Source organism: Nematolebias whitei, chromosome 19 (genome assembly GCF_014905685.2).
Source record: "Nematolebias whitei isolate Nwh7 chromosome 19, NemWhi1, whole genome shotgun sequence".
In the NCBI taxonomy this organism is placed as follows: domain Eukaryota; kingdom Metazoa; phylum Chordata; class Actinopteri; order Cyprinodontiformes; family Rivulidae; genus Nematolebias; species Nematolebias whitei.
The window spans coordinates 31395847-31408341 of record NC_056516.1 but is presented as its reverse complement, the minus strand read 5'-3'; the positions used below and the strand labels follow the sequence as shown (position 1 = coordinate 31408341).

General features: G+C 38.6%; 1 protein-coding gene across 1 annotated transcript in view; it reads left to right on the top strand.

Annotated features, from left to right (window-relative positions):
* prrt1 (proline-rich transmembrane protein 1) overlaps positions 1–9565 on the top strand; it is an 11263-nt gene extending 1698 nt beyond the window's left edge. The window contains exons 2-4 of the mRNA XM_037692932.1: positions 2452–2789; positions 7818–8009; positions 8797–9565. Of these exons, the coding sequence (XP_037548860.1) occupies positions 2452–2789; positions 7818–8009; positions 8797–8973 (707 nt within the window). The 3' untranslated portion in view covers positions 8974–9565. The remainder of the gene's footprint in view (positions 1–2451; positions 2790–7817; positions 8010–8796) is intronic.
* Positions 9566–12495: the final 2930 nt, after the last annotated feature.

Here is a 12495-nt window from a genome sequence, read left to right as displayed (position 1 = left end):
CTGCTGCTAATACCTGCTGAACGGCTGCTAATATCTGCTGAACGGTTGCTAATATCTGCTGCTAATACCTGCTGCTAATACCTGCTGAACGGCTGCTAATATCTGCTGAACGGTTGCTAATATTTGCTGAACAACTGTTAAAATCTGCTGAACAGCTGCTGAATCTTGCTCTATAACTGCTGAAATCTGCTCAATGACTGCTAAAATTTGCTGAATAGCAGTTGAAATTTGCTCAAATTAAGCCAAAAGAAGTATAAAACCAATTTAAAGCTGAAAGGAGTAAAAACACTAGCTATTACTCCTGAATGACTGCTGAATGACTGCAAAAATCTGCTGACTGCTTAAAATTTTTGTTAAAGCTAAAAGAACCAGAGAAATTAACGAAAAGCTAAAAAGAGGAAAAACATTATTTCAAGTAACTAAATGTTATCTAAAAGTAGAAAAAGGATATTGAAAACTAAAACCAAAGCCTAGGCAAAAGCTAAAAGTAGCACAAGGTAAAATAACAGTAGCCGAAGTCTTGCAGTTAGTTAAAAAAAAAAAAAAAAAATCAGATAACCAGCTAAAAGTAACACAAGATTAGCTGATGGCTAACAGTGGGACAAGGCTAGCTAAAAGCTATAAGTAATAAAAATATCCACAAAAGTTAAACAGCAAAATGCTAGCTAACAGTATACAGTAGCTAAAGACTCACTAAAAGTAGGAAACAGTTTGCAGAAAGACAAAAAAAAATCTTGACTATAAGTAACCTAAAGGTTTTCTAACAACAAAATGTAGCTAAAAGTAAAATTGTAGCTAAAAGCTTAAAGTAGCAAAATGGTAATAATTAAAAATAGCAAAAGACTAGCTAAAATAATCTACTAACAGTATCAAAAAGCTAGCTATAGGCTAAAAGTGGAATGGTAGCTAAAGACTAACAGTTGCTTAAGAAAACAAATGGAACGAGTATGTTCAACATGTTGAAATGTGGCAAAAAATAATAAATAAATAAAGGTAAACATTTTGAAATGTATGGAAGTTACAAAAATCAGAAGCCACCATCAGCTGAGTGAGCCGAACGTTTTGATCCATGAACGGCTAAAATAGCAAAAATAAAATACTTGGGTTAAAAAAAAAAAAAAAGTCTGAAGGTGGATCAGTGTTTACACTGTTAATGTGTTGGAAAACCTTTTTTAATTTGAAACATGATTTCCTGTTCTCTGTATTTTTCACAATAAAAGAAACGACTCAAAGAGGAAGCTGCAACATTTCTAAAGAGAATAAAAGCTCCGTCTGTGTTTCCTCGTGATCTCCGTCAGATTGTCTCCTCTGGTCAAGGTGTCCCTGTCCCCTATGCTGTCCTTACCTCCTGTCTCTCATTTCTGGTCCACTTCCTGTTTGGTAACCACTAGTCGTCATCGCTCAGCTCCACTTCTTCACCGTCTACCTCTGTGGTTTTTTTCTCCTCTTCCTCGTGTTGCCGTCGGAGCGAATCACCTCCTCCTCCTCTCTGCTGCAGAACCCCCTCCATCACAGATGTTCTGTGTTTGATGAGCACAAAGGGAACACACGGGTGTCAGACGGCAGACAGATGAGATTCTCCGTGACTGAAATGTCACATTTCTAACAGAAGAAACAGAAAAAGGCTTTTTTTTTCCTCCTTCATCCCTGTTAGAAACGTCCATCATCATCATCAAGATGGCCGCCATAGACAGCTGTGCTTAAATAGCTACAACTCTAATTATTTAACAAATAATGGCCTGAAATTTGGGGTGTTGGTAGCTGAGAGACATCCCCAACACAAACTCTGAGCTCTAACAAATGTTTATGTAAAATGTCTGTTAGCAAAATATTTTATGAACCATAGGATTGATTTGTGTGAAACTTTCAGGAAATATTTATTTGTCACACATCTACAGCTGATTAACATTTGGACCCAACCCAGTTCAAGATGGCCACCACAGCTAACTGAACTTAAGAAACTTAAAAATGGTTATAATTTGGTCAGTTTTCCAGACATTGAGCTATAATTTGGTGTAGTAATAGCTGAGAGTCATCCCAAACACAAACTCTTAAGAGCTCCTCATTGCACAAGATCTTTGCTTGAAACGTTGGCATTAACTGCCGACGTAAACCCTTTTGTGTCTGTTAGCAAAATATGAACTACTGGGTGGATTGTAATGAAACTTTTAGGAAGTATTCAATGATTATTCAGCTACAACTGGTTAATTGGAGTCAAGCTGATTCAAGATTACTACCACAGCTAATCCATGTTAGTCAACTAAAAATGGCTACAACTCAGTCAGTTTGACAGGTATTGCGCTACAATTTGGTGTGGTAGTAGCTGAGAGTCGGTCACCAGCAAAACTTTGAGCATGAGATTGTGCTCATGAAAGGCTGCCGGTGATAAGCATCACTTAAAGCAAGTGTTTTGTTTTTATTTTTCCTTAATCTTTCTTCCTTTTCTCTCAGGACTTGATAATTCTGGCTGTCAGACCATGCAGCCGCCTCCGTACCGGCCAGGGCCCCCGGACCCCAACGCGCAGCAGCATCCCAGCATGCCCATCGCTCCAGGAACTCAGCCCAGTTACCCGGCTCCGCCTCCTCCGCCCACTTCTGAGGGGTATCACCAGGAAACCCAGTTCAATTGTGGCTCCATGGGGCCACCCGGAGCTCAACAGGGCTACACCGTCCAGACCCAGGGCTCCGGGGGCACCATGCCGCACCCCTCTGTGGGGTACATCCACCCAGGCTACCCCCTACAGCTGCAGCCCTGCACTGCCTACGTACCCGTCTATCCCATGTCATCGGTGAGTCCAAAACAAAAGATTTGTCCGGCAGCATATTTAAAGTTTCTAATAAGGTTTTTTGTTCACGACACTCCAGAACAACTTGTCGAATGGAGGATTAAGTCACAAAGTGATGTGTTGAAATCTGACCGGATGAGTCGCATTTCTTGATTTTTCTTTGTTTTTGTTTGTAAGGAGACAGACAGAATTTTCTGGTCTCTGAGTTTATTTTCAGAAGTTCTGTTAAATCAATCATTTCCTCCTTCCTTTGCCGCCTCGTGGCGCCAACTGTTCCGGTAATCAACCCGTAATTTAACTGGATGTCATTATGAAGGAGGACTGTTAAGGAAAAATTAGAAAATGAAGAAGAGTTACGCTTAAATAGTTTACTTTAGATCAGGGGTGTCCAAAGTGTGGCCCTTGGACTGATTTTGTGTGGCCCACCACCGCAATTAAAGAATGATATAATTCTGACTCACAGGCTTAAGAGCTTGATGCAGACGCAGACCTTCTTTAGATCTAATGGTGGTACTTTTTAAATTTGTAGGTTTAACAGCAAAACAGATTAAAATAATCTTCTCAAAATGAGCGATGTTAAACAATACAAATATTTAGCTATAATTAATCCCTTTATCCTACAACAAACCTTCACTGACCAACCAAAAGTAGAATTTTGGATAATAATTCATAAAACTTGGCTAAATATTACAAGTGTTGTCAACGAAAATAATTTCAATTGATTTAATAATCGATGGGGAGAAATTGGCCATTTTTAAAGAAATATAAAGTGGTATCATCGCCATACAAGTTGATCAACTTTATCAGTATCTGTTTAACCCTTCCATGAATCTGTTTTAGTGAATGCCAGCTGGACGGTTTTTCAGAACTTCGATGGCCCATTTAGGCCATCCATGGTCCAAACGGGTGTTTGAAGCTCCACCCCCTTTTTTAAAGAGCTGTTACTCATTTTTGGCTTTTATCTCTGAAAATAAATGAAAATGAACTTTCCAGGCACAAGAAAACACACAATAGACCCCAAAATATCTGATAAATTAAATTATTTAAATAAATAAATAAACAAAGGTTAATGTTAATGAGGCTCCTAATGTTCTGGATCTACAATAATTTAAACTAAACTTATAGCCTTTCTCCAAAGTTTTGTTCAAGTTGTTGAGAATTTAAAGATGAGGGGGAAAAATACAATCTCACTTTTTTCTTTTTTTTTTTTTCTTTTCTTAGATTCAAAATGTTCTGGCCCACGAGTCCTTTCATCTAGTTTTGGCCCACCTGTGAATCAGTTTGCACATCCCTGCTTTAGATCAAGCTCAGTTTGACTTTCTTTATTTGCCAAATGACTTTCATTTGCGAGGCAAAGAAAAAGGTTTTCCAGGAAAAGGCTCATTGAGGAGAAAAGGTTTGGAAAAGATTTTAAATACCTTTTGTTTTTAAGTGTCTGACTTTCTACTTCAAAGATCCTTAACCTTCCTGCTGTCCTTGGGTCAAAATGATCTATGACGTCTTAAAACTGAGGCCTCATGAATCATTTTGACCCAAGGACAGCAGGAGGGTTTAAACAAAACTCAAGTAGAAACTTCCTGTGCTGAAACCTTAAATTTCCCCTAAAAGTTAACGTTTAAATTTTATAATAAAATAAAAAGAGCTAAACAAACAATGAGATTAATTTTTTTTGAAAGATTTAAAAAACTCATTACCAAATCTTCTGATGCTGAACACAAACTGTGATCAAATAAATCACCTGCAATTGTTCAACAACACTGGAATGACCACTGATGGCTCCAGGCAAGATTTTTTTTTTGGCCGCCATTTTGCTAGGTGCTATGCCTGTCTTTCTGTTCTGTTTATGTATCAAAGCTACACATGGTTAATTTTATTCGTGCTTGTTAAATCTGCTGTAGTTTCCATGCCTGGTCACTAGTTGGTGCTGAAATGTTTGCGAACATTTCAGTCTTTGCATGAAAACAGTTATATCCAAAAGGGTACACACATGAGCGTTTGTTTGGGCCAAAAATGAAGTTGGGTCACTCCAATACACTGAAGAAGAGTGAGCAGGACAAACAGCACTCTGCTTTCCACCATTGTTACTGTCATGCATCTACTTGTGCAAAAATACTATTGGATTTACAGTAGTCCCTGGGGGTTACTTTCCAGACACCACCACGATAGGTCCACGAAGTAGGGACATTATATTTATTTTAGTGTTTATATATTTTGAGGCTTTACAAACCCTTCTCACACTCTTGCAATGTTCTTAACAATGTTCTAAACTCTCTAAAAGAGCACAGCAAAACAGAGCAAACAGACTGATGCTACGGTTACTGAGCCAGTCAGTGCCCGGGGGTGGACTGGCCATTGGGAGCACCGGGACATTTCCTGGTGGCCTGATCCACTCAGTGATCGCCGAGGGGTACTAATGGCTCAGTTTAAGTCGTGCTTGATTGTTTAAATAAACAATCCATGCCTCTCACTCTGGTATCCGCCTGACTGAAGCTCCCACAGCAGCGATGGGGAAAGACAGCCCCCACCACCAGCCCCCTCCTTTCTCTTTCTGAGGCTGAGTGTCTCTGCTCTGCTGTGTCAAACAGCCTCAGAAAGAGAAAGGAGGGGGCCCCTCGACGATCACTGAGCGGGCCAGGCCACCGGGAAATGTCCCGGTGCTCCCGATGTCCAGTCCACCCCTCAGCACAATGCTCTGGTTGGTTGCCTTCCATCAATCAGTGTATCGTGTACAATCTTACGCTGAAAACCCGCGAAAGAGTGAGTCCGCGAAAGTCAAACCTTGAAGTATCAAGGGTCTACTGTACTGCAGTCGTCCTTAGTGCGCACGCCATTTCACACCGATGCCAAACGCTTCAAAAAACCTCCAATCTGAAACCTGGGTTCAAAGAAGTTTTGTGTCAGAGAAAATGGCCACCATTGTTGTGTACACAAACAGCATTTTAAGCTAAAACGTGTCTTTGGGTTCTCAATATCAAAATAGAAGGCCGTAGACTAACAGATGTTGTAACCTAGAAGATATGGCTCTTTGTAACACCGTCTGTAGTCATACATATTATTAATACGATGTAAATGATAAATGGACTGTCCTTGTATAGCACCTTTCTATCTTATCAAGATACTCAGAGCACTTTACACTTGAATCTGTGCCTCATTTACCCATTCATACAGCATAATCAGAGCTTATCACATTCATACACTGATGGGAGACACATCAGAGGCAATGAGGGGTTCACTGTTTTGTGACACTTCGGCATGTGACTGCTGGTGGAATCGAACCCCCAACTCTTGCGTTGGAGGACGACTGTTCTAACCACTCAGACACAGCCACCCACAAAATTATAGATTCATTAATTTAATAATTTAAAGGCAATGTGAGTTCAGATTAAAGAAAACTGTAAAGGGGCCACAGTTTATGAGGATTTCTTAAACCTGATGAGAAAAAGTGGATGAATACAAATCTTTAAGTCAAATCTACTGTATCAGGGGAAAAAGGCAGATTTAAAGCAGAAGTTCACGTCTGTGGAAGTGAGTTTCTGTGTCTGAGCTGTTTATTACAAATATAAAACCAGAGCAGTAAAGTGGGAAAATAAGGCAGAAATGTGACTGCGAATCATAAAAAATGACAGCTGGAACATCTGCACTGCGGCGCTGCAATCTCATGAAATAATTTGAGCCTTTTATACATTTATGGGTTCACCCCTAATGAATTTTGACGTCTTGATGAGGCTTAAAGATGCGCAGCAGAGTCTCTGAGCGAGGCGCGCAATTAAATATACAGTAAAGAAAAAAACTGAGCATGTTTAAAAAAAATCTTAAAGCTGCAGTCCACGCCGAGGCTCTCCCTGCTAACGAGTTAGAATGAGAATATGTGAAAATACAGCGAAGAAGCAGGTAGGTGTTGGTAGAAACCTGAGATAAATGACCTGTTTGTAATTAAAATCTGATCTAAAAACACTGATTAAGTTTCATGAGTGACTTTGCAACCAGAATGTAGAAATCCATCAGAATCAGTCAGACGGACAGATGACCGAAAGGCTAAATAGAGAGAAATCTGTGAGCGCTGAATGACAGCTGAAACACGAAGAAGCTAAAACTGAAATGAGCAGAACAGAACCTGAAAGAGTTCCTAAAGATAAAAAATGTAAAACTACCTACAGGTAAAAAAAAAAAAAAAAAAAAAGGCAAATCCATTGGAAAAAACATTTGAAAAAACAGTAGCTAAAGGTTAATATTAGCAAAATTGTAGCTAAAGACATTAAGAGGTGAAACTGTAGTTGAAGGCTAAAATAAAATATGTATATACAAATAGTTAAAAGATTTAACAAAACTGTAGCTGTAGCTAAAGCCTAAAATGAGCAAAACATTAGCTTAGAACTAAAATGAGCAAAACTGTTGCTAAAAGCTAAAATTACCAACACCATAGTTAAAAGAATTAGCAAAACTGTAGCCCTAATTAAACTTGTTGCTAAAAGCTGAAATTAGCTACATTATTATTTTTTTTTTTTTTTGCAAAATTGTAGCCTTACAGACTAAAATTAATGCTTAAATGAGCAAAAGAATTACTAAAGACTAAAATTAGGGGAAATAATGGGTGCAAATAGCTAAAGTCACCTAAATGGTAGCTAAAAGCTATTATTCAGCTTTAGTAAGATTAGCAAAACAAGTTAACGTCTCAAATTAGCAACAGTTACCAAGCTGTAGTCACAACTAACAGCCAAAATTAGCCCTAAAGACTATCTGAAGTTTAAATTTAGCAAAAGAGCAGCCAAACGTTGAAATGAGCTAAACAGTAGCTTAAAGGAGCAAACTGGTAGCTAAAGGCTAAATGGGGAAAAGAAGCCCTGAACAGAGCAGTATGCTGAGGCAGACGTCAACAAGAACAATGTTTTAAAGGAACATCAAATTAAAAATGTTCTCCCTTTTCCTTCCGGCTCTCCAATGACTCCAGCAGGGTTTAGCTGCTCGGCTGCATCACTGCGGCTGTGTTAAGCCTATGTCTTTGAAAAAGCAGGTATTTTCCTGTCTGCTCAGGGTCAGCCCTACATGCCACCTGGAGGAACTCATCCAGGGATCCCCCCAGGCCAGATTCACCCCATGCAAATGCCCCCCAGCATCACTCTGATGGACCGCCGACCGCCACATGACTACCTGCCCATCGCCGTGCTCACCACCGTCTGCTGTTTCTGGCCCACGGGCATCATTGCCATCATCAAAGCAGTGCAGGTAAAAGCTCCTCCATCCTACATCTGGATTTGTATACTGCTGTAAAATTATAGCTCGAAACTTTCAGAAAGTGCTCGCTCGATGTGTACATTTACAACTGTTTAGCCTTTCAGCCCCATTCAAGATGGCCGCCACATACAAGCGATTCTTGCAAACATAAAAATAACTGTAAATCAGTTAGTTTTACAGATATTGTGGAACTTTTGGTGTGGTAGTAGCTGAGAGTTGTTCACAACTGTGTTATTGCTCGTATAGTAATTTTCAAGATTTGACCAAAACAACTACGACTCTTATTTCTCAACTCGAGGTGATCTTGGTCTGAAACTGTGGAATGAATGGCGTCGGGCGATAGGCATTCCTTTCAGGAGCCATAAGCCTTTCCTCGTTGTTGGCAGTCGTTTTGCTGCCGTGTTTCTTGTTCAGGTCAGCCTAAGTGTGATTTTAGGCGTGTCAGAACTTGTTCACACTTCATGATTCCTGGTGTTTATCTATGTTGATGTTAGACCGTGCTGACCAACGTGCACGCAGCATGCCCCGTTGCGTAACGGCACCGTCGTTGGTGCAACGGGACAGAATGGATTTTGTCCTCTGGGCCTGCTCAGCTGGCTGTGAGTTGAGCCGAGCTGACAGGACGTGGACTCGTGGTCTGAGCTGTACGCTGCGTGTTGGTCCGCGCCCTGTGCTGCAGTGAAATCCATCCACATGGTGTTGAACACTCCTGCTCCCACTCATCCCCGTTATGCAACACGTTTCCTCACGTGTCTCTTTTTTTTTGGTTTTATCACAGGTGCGCACAGCGATAGCCAGAGGGGACATGGTGACGGCGGAAATAGCCTCCCGGGAGGCTCGCAACTTCTCCTTCATCAGCCTGGCCGTTGGCATCGCCTCCATCGTGCTGTGCACCATCCTCACCGTGGTAGTCATCATAGCTTCGCAGCATCACGACGACGAATGGGAACCATAACTGATCCGAATCTTCTAGATTGTCCAGCTCTCAATTGTTTGGTGGAGGGAATATTTTAAACCAAACCAGCCTCCATCAAACGCCCACTAGTGACCAAAAATAACTGAACACGGTTGAGGTTTAAGCATAAAACACCAAGCAGTTTGGTGTTTACAGTTAAGTAAGAAAATATTCCTGACATTATTAATTCATCTGGCTCTTATTAGTTCATACAGCCTTCACCGATGTGTTCAGATGAAAAGATAAGCCACTTTTAGATATTTTAAAGATAAAATTTACTAAATGAACCCTCATTAAACGCCATAGTCTAAATGGGTTTATTAAATGCACTTTTTAGTCCCACAAGTACAAAACAGATCTGTTTTTGTTCCTAGAAACTGAAGCCGTGCCATGTGTAAACAGCGTAGATTTACCGGATGGTGTCTGTGCTACGTAAGGAGCTGAACTGTGTTCAGTGGGGTGATCGATAAACAGTATGTTTAAAACATACCAAATAGAGACAGTCAGGTGAGTGTCTGTTATCAGCAAAGTGAGTATTTATTTTAGATTTAATGTATTACATGCACATCAGCCGCTTTCAACTTATTTATATTCCGTTATTTATCAATTACTCTATATCTACCCTTGCATTGACTTTGTCCGCTGTAACTTATAGTGTTTTATTGCAGCTATCTGATACTCTGAATTGGCTTAAAGTTGTGATGATCATATTGCACTTTGTGGTAACCAGATAAAATTACACATTTATAGATATTATAGTGCATGGTAAGTATAAATTCAGGCTGATGGGCTTTCAGTGCAAACGTAACATTTCTCACAGCTGTAAGTGGGAACATTTTGTAAAATTTTAATGAATTTGTGCTGCAGTATTTTTTTTTTAAGTGTCAAACAAGCTGCTATCAGAAGGAGGAACGAGGACATTGAGGTTTCTTCATTAAGCCTGCAAAAAACTAGTTTTGCTTTTTTGCGTGGCTCGTGTTATTTTCTCAAACACCATTTCTAGTGCAACATAAGGCACTCTGCACGTCATTCATGGTTTTATTTCTATTTGTCTTAAGTATTAGAACTGGATGTGTGTCTACAATGTAGCTCTGAACAGCAGCTTTGCTGTTGTCCTTAGAGGGTTAGGGTTAAAGTTACAGTGCCAGCTAAACAGCGCAAAAAGTAAAAAATTAAATGTGGTTGGTTGCTTCTTTATTTTAACAATGCTCATTGGCAATAAATCTTATGTTGGAAGTCCAGTAGTGGGTGACCAAGCTGTTGACCAGCATGGTGGAGAGGCTGTAGTCTGAGCCTCTGCTACAGACGACACACAACAATGGGAAGAAGATGTGTCTGTTGTGGCTGTGTATGGTTCTTCCACATGCAACTGAAGCCTCTGTTATTTTTTTTATTTATTTACCATTTATTTATCCAGGTAGTCTCATTGAGCCATGAGAACTCATTTTCAAGAGAGACTTGTTTAGGGAGCAGATGGGGGTTAAGGGCCTTGCTCATGGGCCCAGGGTGGGGCGAATGAGGGTGGGGGCAGGTGTGGGTGCTTCACTTACCCCACCCACATCTTTGATGTTGTTTGTACCGGGGCTTGAACCGGTGATTTTCCGATCACAGGCCCACCTTCTCTAACCTCTGCGCCACTACTCCCCCTGTTAAATGTATGAATTAGTAAATAGCCAATATGTCCTTTTTTCTTCAGACTTAAATCGTCCACTTCAATCAACAACACCAAACAAAATAGCGGAATAAGTTATTTGGCATCAGCAAATAAGATATGACAAGTTTTTCTTGAATGCAACCCAGAACCGATTTTTCTAACAAATGGCTTTCTAATGATGAAGAACTTATTGCCAGAATGCAATGTTAAAAGAAAAAACAATGAAACAAACACATTTTCTTTTTGTGCTGTTTATCTAAAGTTTCACGGGTATCAAATGAACATTTCCAGATGGAAAGAAAAAAGTATTTCTAAATTGTTTCGTATCACTTTCTGCCGTGTTAAAACTTGTGATTTTCTGAACACTGGACCAGTTTTTCAACTCCTCCATCTTTTCTCTGCTGGTCCATTTGGTGAAGCTATTAAAAAATATATAAAAAGCTCTTTATGAAAATGAAATTTGTAGATGGTGAACATAAACAGCTAACAGGATGAAAATTATTTTTGTTATATTTAATTAAAAACATTGGATCTACATTTATTATTTGGAGACATGGGTTTAAAAATATAAAATATCTTTTTGCAACATGGATCTTTCAAGTGAAATTGCAATTCTAAAGTAATGGATTTTTTTTTTAGAAATGTGTATTTAGAAAACGCTGCTTATTGTAGATCAAACATATAGTATTTTATTGTTTTTTGATGATTACATTTGGTATTTTAGTAATATGAGACTCAGAACTTGTGTTTCTGTGCTTCTATCATCCAGGATCTACAAATCACTTTAAAAATAAAAATTTGAGCTACGTTGATTGTTTTTATATTATTTTTATTCATTTTCTAAAGCCTATGTCCTTAAGAGTGAATAGTGGTTTCATACCATCTTAATATTTTATTCAGTTCAACTTATACCTTATTCAGGACATTTTATTTTTTGAACTACTAACTGACCAAAAACAATATTTATTTTTAATGTCTATGAGGTTCTCATAATTGAAATAGCCGGAGGAAATTTTAAAATAAATGCACACTAAACAAAAACCTGGGTCTCAGTGTTTAGGTTTTTGTGACCAATCGACCTTTTTCCTTTACAGATTCCCTTTGCCATGCAGTTAGTTTTACAGATACAGTATTGTGTGGCAACTTGTTCCTCTCGCTTACAAAAGATTTACTGTATATGAGAATAAATCAAAATAAATAATCTAATGTAATATTTGATTTCTTGATTTAATAATGTAAAGCTTATTGCCTGATTGAGACATGGAAATACATGTAAACAAAATGATTAATGTTCTTAGAGCATAAATGGTAAAAATATAAATGATAAATCGTAAAATTAATAATGTTGAAGCAGTAGAGTTTTAACCAATGTGCCATAAAAAAAAGCATCCACAAACTACCGGAGCTAACATTTTAGCTAGCTAAAGAACAAGTTACAAAAATGAAAAAACTAAAATGACCGTTATCAAAATAAGTAGTATTGTTATTGTATACAAACACATCTTAGTTTATAAATGAAACAATATAAATTATTTAAAATAAACTTTATAGAGTCTAATGTGGAGCAGTAGGAGCTTGGTGATTAGCTCTATAGTCTGAACCAACGTGCCCTAAAAAAAACAGCCACAAACTACCGTATAGAAAAATACCGGAACTAACGTTTTTAGCAAGCTAATGAACAAATCGCAAACATGGAAAAACTTGACTATGACTAATATCAAAAGAAGTATTTCCTTAGTTTACAAACGCATATTTATAATCAAAGTTTAACAGAAATGTTGACCTTTTTAAGATTACAATGTTCTGAAATAGTTTCACAGTTTTAGTTCTTTTTTTAAAGTTTTTTTTATTATTCCAAGATTGTCCTC